Genomic DNA, 19,514 nt, shown 5'->3' on the forward strand with positions numbered 1-19,514 from the left:
TCATAAATCCGCCAGATTAGGCCGGCCGCAGCGCGCCGGGGCACGCGAGGTCGTCTGCGCGGCAGGCGGAGGCGCGGGACGCAGCACGCAGCAGTCAGCTCCCGCGGGAAATAGGGGCGCCGGCGCCGCTTCCGCCTGCACAACAGGTATCGCCTCCTCCGGGAGCCGCCTGCTATCTCAGCCAGGGCGCGTAGACCCGCCCGCGGGGACGCATCCGCTGCCACACATCCAGGCGTCCAATACACGGCGTGCAGCTTGTCTTGCTGCTGCTGCGTCCACTCCTTTCGGTACGAGTTTGGACTAGAAGAGGACTAGAAGAGGTCACAAAAGTCATTTAATGCCGATGTGTACATACAGGGTGTAAACGGGATAAGGGGCTAAAATTATACAGATGGTACATCTCGGTGTGCTTGACAAAAAAGTCTAACGACATTTTCTTGTATCATGTACTTTACTTTTGTATTATTAAAACCTAATGTTCGCTGGATAGATAGTACCTGGGTGTAAAAATTACGAACAACTTCAGTTGGAAAGACCACATAGACAATATTGTGGGGAAGGCGAGCCAATGGTTGCGTTTCATTGGCAGGACACTTAGAAGATGCAACAAGTCCACTAAAGAGACAGCTTACACTACACTCGTTCGTCCTCTGTTAGAATATTGCTGCGCGGTGTGGGATCCTTACCAGGTTGGATTGACGGAGGACATCGAAAGGGTGCAAAAAACGGCAGCTCGTTTTGTATTATAACGTAATAGGGGAGAGAGTGTGGCAGATATGATACGCGAGTTGGGATGGAAGTCTTAAAGCAAAGACGTTTTTCGTCGCGGCGAGATCTATTTACGAAATTTCAGTCACCAACTTTCTCTTCCGAATGCGAAAATATTTTTTTGAGGCCAAACTACATAGGTAGGAATGATCATCAAAATAAAATAAGAGAAATCAGAGCTCGAACCGAAAGGTTTAGGTGTTTGTTTTTCCCGCGCGCTGTTCGGGAGTGGAACAGTAGGGAGGTAGTATGATTGTGGTTCGATGAACCCTCTGCCAAGCACTTAAATGTGAATTGCAGGGTAATCATGTAGATTTAGATGTAGATGTAGATAGTATACGAATTTCTGTTTACGTAGTCAACCGACAGTACACGGCGTACCGAGCTTATTGCCTACAATGACGGGGCGGTCAGAGAAAGGCAACGAGCCGACCAGAGGATTGAAATCATTAGACGTGTACAACGACGTGGTGTGATAATCAGGTGGTACCGGAAAAAGGAATGTAAACGGTTTTTGGGTTGTCAAGAATGTGTAATTCGCTTTACGTGAATTGAATACAACCAGTCTGTTTCTCAACAAGTCGATAACGAAGGTCGTAGTAATGACAAGCTAATATCAAACACAAAAAAAAAAAAAAATGGTTCAAATGGCTCTGAGCACTATGGGACTCAAACACAATGTATTTCCATTAGTACAAATTCAGTCAATCACCAAGTAGATAGTTTCACCTTTTTACGGCAATGCCATAACGAATACTCCATTCACATTATTTTCCTTCTGTACAACAACATCGTAACGAAAAGAAAACTCATTACTTCGTTTCCTTTTACACCAATACTACAATAAATGTTCGAAATGACACCATTCGCTTCTACACATGCTTCATTACGGCGAACCCAGTTTCGTCGCCCTCGCTCACACACATGCACATTGGCCTTTATGGTATTGGCAGCATCTTAAAATCTTCTGTGTCAATTCGTCCACATTATTTACTGGCTCAGCATAAACAAGTTCCTTCATATGGCCCCAAAAGTTACGGAATGTCTTCTAACAACGTTGGTAACAATGTTTCCTCTAGAAACGTTCGGTAATAGTTATCAGTCAAACGTGCAGGTAAAACATAGGGCCCAATAATGTAATTATCGCTGAAATTGTGTTGCCACTACGTGGCGAGGATTGTGTACACTCCACGTGTGCATGTTATGGAAATTAGTTATTCCGTCTCGAGTGAAACACTCTTCATCTGTGACGAGTATTTTGTTGACAAACTCATTCTGCGCACTGTGTAACAAAAACCACTCTGAGAATTCACGTCGTGGAGGGAAATCTTGTTCTTCCAATGCTTGTACGCGTTGAATGTGGTAAGGCCGCAGACGCTCCTCTGGTATGGTGCGATGAACGACAGTGTGCGATTTACCCACGTGGCGGGCGATGCTTCTAGTACTCTGAGAAGGATCCTCCTGGATGCGGTCCAGAATTCTTTCCTCAGCTTCCAATGTACGATCGGCGCGTTGTGGGCTTCTGCCTTCTGCGCGGGGCAGTAAAGGGCCAGTATCTCTCAATCTCAGGAAATTAAATACGTACTCGTCAGTTGTATTCTGTCATGATGTAACAAAAGCGGAAAGCATATCAGAACAGAAGATACGTTTCGCATACGGACGAAAATTTACAAAGGTGCAGGTAAGTACTGTACTTTATTAAGATGTAAATGCATAAGTAGAAAATTACAATGACACAAACCTTTGGTGCAGAGCAGCAAATGTCTTTCGTGCCGGAAGTCGTCGTTGTGGGAAGCGATCTCGATAAATTCGTACAACTGCCCTCGCAACACCTTTTGCCTCTCCATAAATTAAATGCATATCGCATAGTTCAGCTATAGTAAATCTCCTTTCCATCCTAACAGTTAACAGAGTTGCAATTACATCTCTACAGGTTACTCGCCTACTGTCGTCGCTCGGTGTATTACAATGACGCAGCCACTCGGGCCGCAGTTGCCTGTGTGTTTACGTTTTACGCTCGCGATGTCAATACGCTCAGCGGGCAGTAACAGGAACCGATTGCTTACGTACGTGCACAGCCAAGTATCTTCTTTTCCAAAACCATTATCCTGAGACGAACTGTTTTTTTCTGGTACAACCGTAGGAAATACGCAAACATGTTACTAGACTTTTTCGTCGAGTATTGCGAGATGTGCCATCTGCATACCGTTTACGCCCTGTACACAGATGGGGCAGTATCACATACACAAGGTATGAAAGCGCAGTGCACTGGAGGAGCTGTCAATTGTACTCAGGCGATTCATTTGAAAAAGTACTACAGCATGATTCCATATTTTTAGATTTCCAGAAGGCTTTCGACACCATTCCTCATAAGCGTCTTCTAAACAAACTGCATGCCTACGGAGTAGCCGGCCGGTGTGGCCGTGCGGTTCTAAGCGCGTCAGTTTGGAACCGCGTGACCGCTACGGTCGCAGGTTCGAATCCTGCCTCGGGCATGAATGTGTGTGATGTCCTTAGGTTAGTTAGGTTTAAGTAGTTCTAAGTTCTAGGGGACTGATGACCTCAGTAGTTAAGTCCCATAGTGCTCAGAGCCATTTGAACCATTTTTGAACCTACGGAGTAGCGCCTCAGTTGTGCGACTGGATTCGTGATTTCCTGTCAGAAAGGTCACAGTTTGTAGTAATAGACGGAAAGTCATCGAGTAAAACAGAAGTAATATCCGGCGTTCCCCAAAGAAGTGTTTTGGCTCTCTATTGTTCCTGATCTATATTAACGACATAGGAGACAATCTGAGTAGCCGTCTTAGATTGTGTGCAGATGATTCTGTCATTTACCGTGTTGTGAAGTCATCAGATGGTCAAAACGACTTGCAAAATGATAAGATATCTCTATGGTGCGAGAAGTGGCAATTGACCCTGAATAAGGAAAAGTGTGAAGTTATTCACATGAGTACTAAAAGAAATCAGCTAAATTTCGATTACGCGATAAGTCACAAAAATCTGAGGGATTACAATTACAAATAACCTAAATGGAACGATCACATATATAATATTGTGGGTAGAGCAAACCAAAGACTGCGATTCATTGCCAGATCACTTAGAAGATACAACAGGTCTACTAAAGAGACTGCTTACACTACGCTTCTCCGCCCTATTCTGGAGTATTCTACATCTACATTTATACTCCGCAAGCCACCCAACGGTGTGTGGCGGAGGGCACTTTACGTGCCACTGTCATTACCTCCCTTTCCTGTTCCAGTCGCGTATGGTTCGCGGGAAGAACGACTGTCTGAAAGCCTCCGTGCGCGCTCTAATCTCTCTAATTTTACATTCGTGATCTCCTCGGGAGGTATTGCAATGCTTTGTGGCATCCGCATCAGGTGGAACTGACGGATGACATCGAAAAAGTACAAACAAGGGCAGATCGTTTAGTATTATCGTGAAATAGGGGAGACAGTGTCACAGACATGATACGTGAATTGGACCGGCAATCATTAAAACAAAGGCGTTTTTCGTTGCGACGGGATCTTCTTATGCAATTTCAATCACCAGTTTCCTCCTCCGATTGCGAAAACATTCTGTTGGCACCCACCTACATAGGGAGAAATGATCATCACGATAAAATAAGAGAAATCAGGGCTCGGACAGAAAAATTTAAGTGCTCGTTTTTCTCGCGTGCCGTTCGAGAGTGGAGCGGTAGAGAAATAGCTTGAAGGTGGTTCATTGAACCCTCTGCCAGGCACTTTATTGTGAATAGCAGCGTGATCACGTAGATGTAGATGTACTGGCGATGTTTGCAAAAGCGATCGGCAACCCTTCGGACATCTCGGGCACACATGCATTCTATATATCTCCTGCATGCCTCAGCTTCCCAACTTGTACTGCCGTATTAACGGACGGACTACAGGCGACGGTACCAGCGCTAGCAAAGGTTGCCCCTTACAACAGACCTATTCACACACGTGACGAGAATGTCGTGCCTCGAGCATTCCGCCTCCGGCCGCTATAAAGGTCGGCGCCAAAGCTGCAGTGGTCATTTCTTCTGGCTTCTACAGCATCTCCTAGCCTCCAGGCGGGTACTACACACACCATCGTCTTAGGACGGTCTCAGAATCCATCATAGGGACCGATGTCGCTGTACTCGGCATGCATTGTTGTTTCCCTCGTTTCATTCGGACTGTATCCAGCATAGACTTTTCTGTTCCTATGCTGCTGTTATCCAGGACATCTTCATCAGACGTTTCTACTCAAGTGTACTTGTGTATGAAGACCCTTAATATGTTAATTTCTCGCCATACGATCAGGTTATCGTACCTGTGAAACACTGTAATCATGATTTTGTTATTATCGTCAAAACAGACGTTTTCTGTTATTGGTCTATAAACTTTTCCAAACTTTGATCACCGTTTTCAATGTGTAGGTGTGAGAGACACACCCTAAAAGGTTTCTGACATGATTATGGCCGCACGAGGGAAATTTGAACGCGGAATGGTAGTTGGAGCTAGATGTATTGGACATTCCGTTTTGGAAATCGTTAGGGAATTCAACATTTCGATATCTACAGCCAAGAGCGTGCCGAGAATACCAAATTTCAGGCATTACCTCTACAGCACACAAAGCAGTGGCTGACGGCCTCCTTCACTTAACGACCGAGAGCAGCGGCGTTTGCACTGAGTTGTCAGTGCTAACAGACGAGTAACTCTGCGTGAAATAGCCGCACAAGGACGTATGAAAAACATATCCATGAGGACAGTGCTGCAAAGTTTAGGGTTAAAGTGTGGTGGCAGTAGACGACCCAAGCGAATGCCTTGGCTAACAGCTGCTGGGCCTCTTCTGGGCTCGTGACCAGTCAGAAGCAAAATAAACTCTTCCATCTCAGCCAGTAATAGCCTTCCTCCAGAGTCGGGCGTTCGACAAGCACCGGCTCCGAGCCAGTCATTGGCCGAATGTACATCTAAGATGCTCCGGCACCGTCGATCAGCACCACCGACTAAGCGACGTCGGTGATCTACAAGCCATTATCTAGACCTGATGGTTCTGGGCTTTAAACTGATTCTACTGGGTCTGATCTAACTCTGAGCCAGTCGCTGGGGTCCTGGGTTCGACATGGGGCCTGCCCACTTCTTGCTAGCGTAACAGTGCGCAGCGAGTCCTCTCCGCTGCCTGGACTGGCCTTATGTCACCAAGCTAACAAGACAACTTGCAGCAGTAAGGTCGCTGCCCGCCACCACTGGCTGCTGCCTCGGCTTGCTGTGGAGGACATCACTTCCTTGCACTATCCACGACCGGCACCTGAGGCACTATTGTCGTACCGTATGGAAGGCATCAAGTAATAAAGTATGTTCCTGTTGAGTAAGCATTCTTGACTCCAGGCTCGCCGTGATATTGAAGAAGCTGTTCCGCAGCTTCCCACTAACGTGCATCTGCAGTCAGAACCAGCCGAGAAAGGAAAGAGTTCGGTCTTCCATCGACATCGCTACATCTGAAACGTCTCTGTCGAGTCTTTTGATACATGTTTGCCTCATATGATTCAGTTACGTCTGATTTGATCCACTGCGTAATTGCCATTTAGCTTATTAACTCTCCCAGAAGAACTGAGAAGTGTAACTGAAAGATATTCACTATATATCCAACGTAAAATGGAAACAAATGGTGCCTTGCACTAGTATTTCAATGTATTGTATTCTAATTTTATGTTCTACGTGAAATCATGAGCCATATTTATCATGGCCCTGCGTTATGTTACCTTATGTGTGGTTGAATGTAAGTGAATGGGTGTTTTACGTATCTTTTCGGGCTTATTTTGTGGTGGAAGCTAGTTGGTTGTCGTCTGCTGGGAGCAGAAGATGAGTGCCTGTCGTTTGGCAGGGTTCACAGGCTCACCAACTTAGAATTGCTTACCTCATCCGAGGTTCATCCCTGTTGTCCCTAGATTTGTGTTTTTGTCAGGTTGGTGGCAGAAACGATCCCTCTGGTCGTTTCCGTCTCAGCCAGGAGTTGCTAGGAGCTTTGGGCAGAGCAGGTATTCTTCTCCAAGCTGTTGGTGTGTATGGTTCACAGCTCCTAAGTAAGGCTTCTAGTACTAATGACAAAGTAGGAGGTATTGTTAATTGCGATTTCCTATGTTAAATTCGTTGGAATATTTAAGTCGTTCAGCCTAACTGAAACCTTACGAATTTCTGCTCGGACTGTGGTACAATTGCTTAATAATAGGTCATGATCGTGTTTAAAAATAGTTGTGGAGGGAATCGGCTTTTTTCCTTTGGGACATCGTCGTGTGGAGCATCCACTATTGGACATGATTAGGAACAGCTAGTGAACTTATATCTCGTGCCAATGTGAGACTAATTGTGTGTTTTGCGTGAGTGGTTTTATTTTTTTTCTATTTTTGTGGTTTCTTGGTGATAGTATATGCTTGTGTTCGTACTGTACTACGGGTTCGGTAAACCATGTAAGTTTCCGCTTCCTACTGCATACCGATAGGTTATTCCAATGCTAATTTAATCTGTTTTGTGCGGGATAAATTCGTTGAAACATCGGATTTTCGTGAATTAAGGCGAACTTTTGTAATGGTTTAATTCTTAATGGACCACGTGTACCTTGAATCATTGGAAGGTTTCTGCCATAGTAATTTAGTTTTCGGTTGTAGTGACAAATTAATTTTATAGTCGTTCCCTAAGAAAAGAAACGCTTCTTGTATTTGTGCTTTCCACTTAAATTCTGCTTTGAAACCATAAATATGTGACCCAATTCACCACGTGCTGAACTGCGTTCTTTGCACGTGGGCGCATGGCTTCTCATCTCATGTACTTACGTTGACCAAATCTTGCAACGGAAATAAACCTCTCTGCAAATTAGTGCATGTTTGTAAAGGTGGTCGGTTATTCCGGTGATCTTTCTCTGTTGTGTGAATGTAGATTAAATGATTGAGAGGATGTTTCCAGTTTCCCCGTCCTCACCTTTTCCATTAATAACAACAGTTAAATTGTACAATATAATTTCACTTATCGAAAATAGATTAATGTAGTTCATATTCAGGCACCAGGTAAGTGTACCCATAGGATGTACTCGCTATTTCAAACATCTTTATTAACAAATAAATATGCCGTAAAGGATACTACTGTGTGTCCTGCTACTTCATTTGTTCCCATTGAATTCCAAATTTGAATTAATTCCGGTTCATTCATTCTTGTATGTTAGGAAGGGCTTGGGCTGGTGGCGACCCTGTAAATTTTATTTTAAAATAATTGTCTTTTGATGAGTAAAAATTTCTCGGTGTACATGCCGCGTCAAATCAGGATAAATCTCCGAGCTTTCGACCACTACCTCCATGGTCGTCGTCAGGGCTAAAACTGACTGTCGTGAACTAGCGAGGTTCCCACTTTTATATGCAAAGGACGGCTTCTTATTGGCTGGAATACGTCAGCGATATGGCCAATAAGAAGCCGTCCTTTGCATATAAAAGTGGGAACCTCGCTAGTTCACGACAGTCAGTTTTAGCCCTGACGACGACCATGGAGGTAGTGGTCGAAAGCTCGGAGATTTATCCTGATTTGACGCGGCATGTACACCGAGAAATTTTTACTCAGGAAATACGTCGCGAAAGACTTCGTAGCCATTGTCTTTTGATGGTAGCTTAACCGCAGATATTTGCCAAGTGTGGATGCAATTCGGTACTTAATATGGTTCGATTCAGTCCATTATCATCGATAAGGTTGCGACGTGTAGCTTACACCTACAAATAGAAATAGCTCCCACTGTAGACCAGAGAACTAGCGGTTTATATAAGTAGCTTACACATCTATAACTACATCTACATCTACATTCCCCAAGTTACAAAAATGGTTCAAATGGCTCTGAGTACTATGAGACTTAACATCTATGGTCATCAGTCCCCTAGAACTTAGAACTACTTAAACCTAACTAACCTAAGGACATCACACAACACCCAGTCATCACGACCCCAAGTTACCTTACGGTTTGTGGAGGGTACTTTGTGCATCACTGTGACTTCCTCCATTTTATTTTCCGATGCGTATGGTACGCGAGAACGTGTAAGCTTGAATCTCACTAATTATGATCACTGTCTTTTCGTGGGAGGAAGCAATATTAATTTACTATTCTATGAACATATGCTCTCGAAATTTTAACTGTAAAACACTCGCTCTGTGTTGCACACTGCCTCTCTTGTTGCTTCTAGAACCAGAGATGGATGCAAATCTCCGTGCCGATCACAAACTTACTGAGCGGAGGGCTCTTCTAGCCATCTTTTCTATATCATCTACCAGTTTTACAAGTATGTTTCATTTGCGTTCTGTTTGCATCCATAAACTGCAAACCAACTTGAACTGCATTGTGGAGGCTAGGGGCTACTTTCCATTGTACCAGTTATTACGACGTTTTCCCGTTCTATTCACGTTTGGAAGGGGGGGGGGGAAGTCTGGAAAAACGTTTGCTTAAATGCCTCTGTGTGCGCTATAATTAATCTAATTTTGTCTTCAGTATCATTACAAGAGCGATACTACAGCATTGTAGTATATTCGTAAATTCGTCACATAGCGCTTGGACCTGAAACTTACAAAGTCGGCTTTCACGGCATAGTTTGTGTCTATCTTCAAGCTTTTTCCGTTTAATTTTTTTCTGTATCTCCATGACTCTCTCCCATGGTCAAAAAAACCTGTGACTATTCGTGATGTCCTTCTTTGAATATATTCAATGTACGCGGTTAGACCTGTCTGATACAGGTCCCACAAACTTGAATAATATTCTGAAATGGGTTGCACGTGAGTTTTGTAAGCAGTCTCCTTTGTTGCTTGCATTTCCATAGTATTCTACCAACGAACCGAAGTCTGCTACCTGCTTTTCCAACGATTGAGCCTTTGTTATCATTCTCATGCCCCTACAGATTGTTACACCCAGGTGTTTGTATGAGTGTCACATTACAAGTGTGTCTCAGTGAGATTGTAGTCATAGGGTAGTATGTTTCTTTTCGTTTTGTCAAGGTTCAAATGGCTCTGAGCACTGTGGGACTCAACTGCTGAGGTCATTAGTCCCCTAGAACTTAGAACTAGTTAAACCTAACTAACCTAAGGACATCACAAACATCCATGCCCGAGGCAGGATTCGAACCTGCGACCGTAGCGGTCTGGCGGTTCCAGACTGCAGCGCCTTTAACCGCACGGCCACTTCGGCCGGCGTTTTGTCAAGGGTAAAAATTTATATTTCTGAACATGTAAAGCAAAATGCCAACTTTTGCGCCACGTTGTAATCTTATCAAGATACGGCTGAATATTTTTGCAGCTCTTTTTCACGAACTACTGCATTATACATCTACATCTACATGATTACCCTGCAATTCACATTTAAGTGCTTGGCAGGGGGTTCATCGAACCACAATCATACCATCTCTCTACCATTCCACTCCCGAACAGCGCGCGGGAAAAACGAACACCTAAACCTTTCTTTTCGAGCTCTGATTTCTCTTATTTTATTTTGATGATCATTCCTACCTATGTAGGTTGGGCTCAACAAAATATTTTCGCATTCGGAAGAGAAAGTTGGTGACTGAAATTTCGTAAATAGATCTCGCTGCGACGAAAAACGTCTTAGCTTTAATGACTTCCATCCCAACTCGCGTATCATATCTGCCACACTCTCTCCGCACTATTACGTGATAATACAAAACGAGTGGTTATAATTAAACTGACGTTGTTTCGACTGCTGCAGTGCGGATTGCATGCATCGTAGGTATCTTTATTAATCGTTGCGCTCGCGGAGTATGCTGAAAAATTTATAGTTCCACTTTCTGCCACCAGGTGGAAATCAGGCGCTGCGAGCAGTCAGAATGTGGTTTGGATGCGGGAGAAAACACACGATAGTGGTGGTATGCCATGTTTTTTGGGATATGATCACAAGTTACATCATGTATTCAGCAACATGCCGCATCCGTGACGTGGCACGGCGACTCTTTCTCACAGCATACCCGGTGTAATCAGAGCGATATGTCATCGTATGCTATCCTTCAGACCGGGAAGAGTCCGAGTATATCACTGAGACAAACAATCTTTCAGATATCACCTCAGTCGGAAGCCACACAGATTTATATCGCAGAATCTGGAAGGCCACACGACTCGAAATCGCCTACAGATGAAGCAGTCGTTACCCAAAGTTTCTCAAAGCTAATCTTTCATCCGGCAAGCAACATGTGTTGTCGCTCCATTTTGAATGAAAATAATGGTGTGGATGCATTTGCATTCTTGAAAAGATGGAATCACGTGTTGCGTAAGGAGGTCCCTACAACATGGAGATATCACTGTACACCTAACAGGGCCGCGAAGTGTCATTTCCTCGAAGAAAAACTGACCGGGAATTAAGGAGCCAGGGAAACCACACCAGGGAAACCACACTATACAATCACATAATCTGAATGCAGTAGATGTTCTTGCACAGCATGTGGCGGAGTAAAACCCAAATTCAACAGTTCTGTACGTTGACGGCACCTTACAGAGTAAAATGTGCGTCATCAGTTCAAAGAACATTTCCTGGCCACATGTCATGCACTTCCATGCGTGCCATAAAACGAAGGGAAAAGTCATAGTGCTGTACCCTATCTTGGGTCTTCATTTGCTGCACATTATGAACCTTGTAGCGATGCCAGTGTAAAATGCGCCTCAAAATCTTTTGAACTGTGAACTCCACAACCTAAGTCATCTGTTTCTTCAGATTTTTTTACCATGTTCCTTAGCCCATTTATTGACATGAGGCCTCTTCGCAGGTGTTCCCATCGGCAGTATTCCCGCAATGCTGCGCTGCTGCTGTTGCTGCCATTCTGTTGCAACAACTTTACCAGCATTGCACCAACTTTCTTCGTAACAGCCATTGCATTTCGTAGTGAAATCTCCAACCGTCTTAAGCCTTTACACAAACACTCTCTTTACAAAGCGGCAAAGAGCATACTGACGTCAAAACAGGAATCATTTCGCATTCTGATAGCTTAAAGCGGCATATATTCATCTGATGGCAGAAAGTTGAACTATTATTATTTTTTCAGCATACGAGCGCACCAATGGAGTGGCTGAGAGTACAAGTGGTACCAGTGTTTGCTGATACGAACAGAATAAGTGACTGCCAAAAGTTAAACAGCTATTTATAAATTATGTGAGTTACTATCGAAATATTTGAATTTTTTTTATGGTCGGCTAGTCCGTGCGTATCTGTAGGTATGGTTCGAGTTTGTAGTGCTTCTGCATTATTTTTTATAATATATTAAAATATTTATACTCCTTGTATCTTAAAAGTTTTTAGTGTTACACAGGTATAAGTGGAAAAACATTTTCTTTAATGTGCTTTATTATGAAGACGTTTTTGATACAATGGAAAGGACTCTCAGGGTACAATACATGCTCATTACAGAATAAGAATATGTTCGTAATTAATACAAAATTAATATAACAATCTTAAAAAGTAAAATGAGAATAAAGTAAAAATACCAAAACGCAAATGTATTCGCGTGGTTTCAACGTGTACGAGATATTATTCAATGTTACTTTCTATGGCCCTACAACAGTCAGTACTTAAAATAGAATCACAAACGTTTCCTTCTGTGGTATTTCTTGAAGAATGTCATTCCTGTGGTTATACACGCCATACTGTACAACTGTGTTGTGCATTTTACAGTCTTTCTCTTCCCCTTGTTTGGCCACGTCCTTTCCTTTCTCCTCTCATTCTTCTTACATGCATCGTAACTGCTGTCTGGAAGTGAGATATTTTACTATAGAACTCATGATACGTTGGAAGGATACAGTTCTTTATTTCCTCAAGATTTTTCCAGTTCCCAAAATTATTTCAACTCATCTCGATGCTAAGGCTCCAGAAGAGCTATTGATGGGCGAGCAATATTGGCCTCCTAAAATCCGCTTCAGTAAACTCAAGATCACGTTTTAGTGAATAATTTAAGTGCATTGTTAGAGAATTGTCTTCGCTGAGTCTCAGCGTACTAATATTCCTCCATTATATTTAGTTTCCTTGAGTGCCTTCAATGACTTCGCCCTTGCAATGTCATCCATGGCTTTAATTATTTTCATTTCCACTTCGGGAGACTTAAGGCTGATCTTTCTTCACTGCTTCCATCCTGTCTTGGGGACAAATAAATATTCCCAAGTGTTTCTATGCATTATCACATTCCATGCATGTATGGCCAGATTCAAGGAACTTGTGATCTATAATGCCAATATGCTCATTTCGCCTCAAGACGTACAACCATTATTTCAAAACAGAGCTTATTTAAACATGCATTAAATACTGCTATAAGTAATCTTAAAACCATATACTGAGGCCGTTGCACTAGTTTAAAAATGCATACCTGAACCTTCCTTAAAGATAGCAACAATTCTCCTTTCGTCCGCCATTCCACTTGTACTACTTATATTCTAAATGGCTTCCAGGCACCGTATTATGCCCTGAACGTAATCATCACAGAGTGCAGAACTGTCCAGGAAATCGCGTGTAGTTCTTTCACCCTGAAGAGTTCCACACTTTAGCTTACCAAACGCTCACTTAACTCATTTTCTTGTTAAATGTCTCTTGTACCACTTGTTCTCGCAGCCCCTCAATTAATGAACATACCTACGATGTTTCAGCATCCTGCGATTTATACAGCCCGCGCTGCAGCTCTCGGAACATCGTCAGTTTATTTGTAACCGCCTGGTAGATTACCTCGTCATCTGTGAAAAGTGTGAGATTACTGCTAGTATTGTCTGCGAGGTGATTTAAAGCTTGGCAAATGCTCGGCTTAAGTCGTTTTCTTGTTAAATGTCACGTGCACCACTTGTTCTCTCGGCCCCTCAATTAATGAACATACCTACGTTGTTTCAGCATCCTGCGATGTATACAGCCCGCACTGCAGTACTCCGAACATCGTCAGTTTAATAGCAACCTCCTGGTAGATTACCACATCATCTGTGAAAAGTGTGAGATTACTGCTAGAATCGTGTGCGAGGTGATTTCAGTGTAATGGATGAGCGGACATGTGTTGCCAGAATGAGATTTTCACTCTGCAGCGGAGCGTGCGCTGATATGAAACTTCCTCGCAGATTAAAACTGTGTGCCCGACCGAGACTCGAACTCGGGACCTTTGCCTTTCGCGGGCAAGTGCTCTACCAACTGAGCTACCGAAGCGTGTGTTGGTTTTTATCACGTGTTACCTTTTGAGTGTTGTTTTCAGCTTGTTTTCTTTTGAGTGGCTGCTTACAGAGCTAACTCCTTGTGCAGCCTGCGGTGCCGTGGCGGCGCATGGCGACGTCGCTGCCCATGTGGGCGCTGGCCATCTCTAACGTCGGCTCCGTCTGGGTCTTCATGACGCTGCTCACCTACGGCCCTACGTACCTCAAGCACGCGCACGGACTCGGCATCGAGCAGGTCAGCGCCTCCTGTCACTTTCCACGAATATTCCGTCTTAGTGTTGTGCTTAATACGGGGGTCATTCTAAAAATAAAGAACGTTTCCATCCGGCGACCCGCGCAATTTTAAAACGTGTTACAAAAATTAAAATGTATTTGGTTTGTGGAAGGTAACGGCCTTGCCGCAGTGGTTCCACCGGTTCCCGTGAGATCACCCAAGTTAAGCGCTGTCGGGCGTGGTATACACTTGGATGGGTGACCATCCAGGCCGCCTTGCGCTGTTGCCATTTTTCGGGGTGCATTCAGCCTCGCGATGCCAATTGAGGAGCTACTCGACCGATTAATAGTGGCTTGTTTTAAGAATACCATCATAACGACCGGGAGAGCGGTGTGCTGATCCCACGCCCCTCCTATCCGCATCCTCCACGGAGGATGACACGGCGGTCAGATGGTCTCGGTAGGCCACTCGTGGCCTGACGACGGAGTGCTTTATTTGGTTTGTGGTGTAATACGGTTGCTGATTGCAAACAATTCCAGCGAATTGAAATTTACAGTCAGATATCGAAGTTTATGGAAATTTGACGATGAAGCTTCAGTTCGAAAATGGTGGAATGGCGAAGAATGATCAGGCCGACCTTCATTTGTGACTGACGATTTCACGTCGAGGATTGAGGAGCAAATCAACACGATAGCCGTTTCGCTATTAGTGGACTGAATTTGAGCTTTCCTGAAATTACACGATCAGATTATTATTGGTGGTTTGGGGAGAAAACGCTGTGGAAATGATAATTAACTGAAAGACGAATTAGCGGCTGGTTCAACAACTTGGCGGCAAATAAGTGTGCAAAATGCACAGGAGAGTGCCTGGAGCGCTACGACAAATATTTAAATTTCAACAGCAATTACGTACAAAATAAAGAAAAAAAAATATCAAAATATATTCTAAAACAAACTTTCAACCTGAATAAAAATGTCTGCAGAGACAAATATTCTTACTTTTAGAATGACCCTCGTAAAGTACATTTCTAAATGATGTACCTAAATTAAAGAAGAAGGAGATATTTTTAGAATATGCTGTTCTAACTGTTAGTGATTTCAGGGAAAAACTGAAGTGAAATTTCGCCTCAAGGAAGCACCTTTAGTTTATTTTTGCTTTGCCCAAACATGTTTCAACCCTTTCTATGCCATTTTCAGTGAATTATTGTTTATTATTATCTACAGAACGACGTTGTGTAACCACTAAAAGATTTTCTAACATGTATACACAGAGAACTAGTTTCTCTCCGGTGACGACGGATTAACGGTACATCACGTGAAAGGAAGTTCCCTCGCGTCACATGCATAACGCACTGCCCGACAAAAAAAGTGAAGCACCCGGAAGGGAAGGATGGATCGAAATGAAACTTCACGGGATGAGGGAGAATGTAATACCAGAAATTAAAAAATTGAGTTAAATTTACAAAGAACTTGATAGTATGTGCTCATTTATCAGTATGAAGTTCCACTCGCTCTGGATACACGCACTGAAAGCTGTCATAAGCCTGTAACCTCTGCTGAGGCTACCTGGTCTAGGATACTGGTACTGGAAGGCAGTTGACGTCCGAGTTGATCCTAGACATGTTCCATCAGGGTCAGATCTGCGTATCTTGCTGGTGGAGGGAGTGTCTTAACATCGCAGACAGCTAAGAGACATATGCCGTGAATGGAGGACCTATTGAAAAATGGCATCACGAGAGTGTCACATGACAGATAACATTTGAGAACACAAGTAACCTCTATCCAAGTCACCACCATCCCCGTCGACGATTGTCATCTGGGGTGGTGCGCAACCATGATTCATTGGTGAACATATTGGTGAAAACACCATAAGCAGCCAATGCTTCAGGGTCAAGGCCACACTCCAAAGTCAGCCATTTGTGATGCAGTGTTCACGGCAGCCTACACATTTGTTTTCGAGTAGCAGGTGCAGGTGTGAAGAGGTTACGATGCGCTTGCTGCACAACACGGTGATCTTCCCTTTGGTGGATAGACGTGATCAGCCAGAAACTGACGAGAAATATGCCTATCCTCACGTTCCCATGCAGTCCATCATCGGGCCGCTGTCACACCCAACTATTCAATAAATCTGGATATTGCACAATTCATTCAGCTGGCCAAATGGAGACCCACAATGAGGTCCCTTTCAAACTCTATCAGGTGTTGACAACGCTGTCTTACATGAATTCGCATGTTCTCCGTGTCCTTCACAGTGATCACTCAACATCTGAGGCTCTTCAGGCCCCTTATATACTCTACCAGGCCTGTTAACAAAATTAAACGTGAGTGATCTCTGGTAGCCATTGTTCCTGCCACAGTCCACTGAAAATCTGATCATTTACATGCCCCCCAATAGTGTGAAAGTATAAGAAGTTACATTAACATCTGACGATTTCTTCTGGGTGCTTCACGTATTTTTCAGGCAGTGTACATAATAAATAGATGCGAGCCGGCCCCAGTGGCCGTGCGGTTCTAGGCGCTACAGTCTGGAGCCGAGCGACCGCTACAGTCGCAGGTTCGAATCCTGCCTCGGGCATGGGTGTGTGTGATGTCCTTAGGTTAGTTAGGTTTAATTAGTTCTAAGTTCTAGGCGACTCATGACCTCAGAAGTTAAGTCGCATAGTGCTCAGAGCCATTTGAACCATTCTGAATAGATGCGAGTATATGTGACAAATTGTGTGGTTAAAGACAATTAGATATGTGGTTTGATGTACTGTTAATCTGTGACTTGAGGTTGGTTGCTTGATCGATACTGATCTTCATGTCTCTTCATAAATACAAATACTATGAATCTGGTACAATTAAATTTTCCTTGAGACATTTGAGCCTCCTCTTTATCTCGATAAAGAAACGAATCAACATTTTTACCATCGACCGGACTTGATTCCAGCTGCTTACTAGGCAGGTGTGCTAGCCATTACACCCCAGAGTTGTTATGTACTACCCTAGTCAAGTCCCCTCCCCGATAGAAATAAGCTGAAGATGTGAAGTTTGTGTTAGGGAGGGCACTGGACTAGCGCAGTCCATACAACTCAGTTAGCTACAGTGCTATGGTTGTGTAGTGGCTAGCACACCTGCCTCGCAAGCAACGACACCTGGGTGCCAGTCTCAGCTATAACACAAATTTTATTCTATTTCTTCATGTTCCATCATTATAGTAGATACAAATACATTCAAACAGCTTTTGGTGACTCCATGATGTGTTCTCTTAGCAGGGAAGCACAAAGAAAATTGTTTGTAATTCTGTGTGAAAATTGTAATAAAATTATGCCATATTGTGGAAAGTGTAGACATAGGTGGGTGATTATTAGGCGTTAAATTTCACATGTATAACAAGACACTACACGGATGAGCTACAAAATATTACCTGTTCCTCTTGTGTTGAAAATTAGACCTACAATACAATTTAGAGAATGATGACAGTTCCATTGTTACTCGCACAACGTCATCAACTGTTTCATGCTAGTAGTTTTCTATGCACCACACATTCTACAGCTTATTCTCTGCAAACAACAGTACCTGTTCAATTTTTCGATTGTTCGTCTACTTCGTACTGAAAGTCATTATATCTTATTACAGCTTGTTCTCTGCAAACAACAGTATCTGTTTAATTTTTTGATTGTTCGTCTACTTCGTACTGAAAGTCATTATATCTTACTGCGTTTCTGGAGTGTTATTTACTGTTTCTAATGCTATAGTCCTATTTCAAGTTATTTCAGACTTCTCAAAATACTTTTTTTGTTATTTCAGTGTCGCAATTTTCAATCGTGGGACACACATATTGGTTTTACAATGAGGTGAGAAAAAGTCACTTGGTATCGATATGCATATATACAGATGGCGGGTTTAGCGCGTACACAAGGTACAAAAACGCAATACGTTGCCGCAGCTGTCATTTATACACAGGAGATTCATATTAAAAGGTTTCCGAGGTGATTACGGACAAATGACTTGAATTAACAAACTTTTAATGCGGAATGCTAGTTGGTGTTCGACGCATGGGACATTCCGTTTCGGAAATCATTGAGGGATTCCGAGCTCCACAGTGTCAAGAGTGTACTGAGAATACCAAATTTCAGGCATTACCTTTTACCACTGACGATGTGTGGCCAACGGCCTGCACGTAACGATCGAGAGCAACGGCGTTTGCGTAAGGTTGACAGTCCTAACAGGAAGCAACACTGCGCGAAATAATCGCAAAAATCAATTTGGGACGCACGACGGACCTATCCGTTAGGACAGTGCGGCGAAATCTGACGTTAATTGGCTGTGGCAGCAGACAACCGATGCGAGAGCCTGAATGAACAGATACCACCCATATGAAGGGCTTATTTCAATAGTGGTACAAGTCCATTTTTGTTCGTTGTGAGATACAGAGTCCTAAAGTTAAATGAGCGCTGAAAAATATGCAGTTGAGATACCAGAAATATTCAAGCATATGGCTTCTTGCTAGAGATGAACCTTTCTTTCTGTTTGTTTGGATCATTAATAGCAGAAGCATTATAGGCAGAAACGTGGAGATAATGGACTTGTACCACTATTGAAATAAGCCTTTCATATACTTAAGGTGAAGACGGCCAATGATCCCTTCAGTGCAGACGCACATGGAGCTCGAACTCTTAATGGGAATCGGCGAAATACCGCGAGTGCTGATAATAAAGGGCAAGGGTCACTACATCAGTAATGTGTGGCAATTTGGAACTGATAGGAGGCGAGCTAGGGTAGTCCGTGCAATTGCAATGGCCACTGTGTACAGATGGCATAAAGGTCAGTGCGTACGTCTAGTAAGCAGCAGACCCAGGTGCTAATCCCGGTCCAGCGCGAATTTTCAACTTTCCTCGTTGATTTAAATCAATGACCACTGGCAGCTAATGCCTAACTCCTTTGTGTCTTAAACAGAAAAGTGTTTTATTTACATTATTTAACTACAGTTTCCAGATACTCTACAAAGCTGCCACTCTGATTTAAATGTTTGTTATAGTGTGGTACCATTTTCCAATAACATCGTCACAGAAGGCAGCGGCCTGCGATTTCTTCCCACTCAGTATGTTGGAACGCATTTCGTTGTCTGTACCAATATGCTGCTCTCATAGCCAACGGTTCATGTGAACGAAGAGAGTATTTTATCCTTCGCTATTTATTGTTCCACTGATTATTCGCACAAAAAGAGTCAGCCCAGCGATCTATCGTCCCAATCTTTAAAAATGCATGGGAATCACGGAAGAGAGGATGAGAATTCTCAATGTCTGTTGTGCGTCGCATAATCAACAGGTGTTGCAAATTTGCAATGAACGACAACACAACATCATGCAAA

At 43.3% G+C, this 19,514-nt stretch overlaps 1 protein-coding gene across 1 annotated transcript in view; it reads left to right on the top strand.

Moving 5' to 3' along the window:
* The window catches only part of LOC124775195 (sialin-like), a 526,531-nt gene that overhangs the window by 405,767 nt on the left and 101,250 nt on the right, over positions 1 to 19,514 (top strand). The window contains exon 8 of the mRNA XM_047250034.1: positions 14,037 to 14,183. Coding sequence (XP_047105990.1) covers positions 14,037 to 14,183 — 147 coding nt within the window. The remainder of the gene's footprint in view (positions 1 to 14,036; positions 14,184 to 19,514) is intronic.

Source organism: Schistocerca piceifrons, chromosome 2 (assembly GCF_021461385.2).
Source record: "Schistocerca piceifrons isolate TAMUIC-IGC-003096 chromosome 2, iqSchPice1.1, whole genome shotgun sequence".
Taxonomy (NCBI): domain Eukaryota; kingdom Metazoa; phylum Arthropoda; class Insecta; order Orthoptera; family Acrididae; genus Schistocerca; species Schistocerca piceifrons.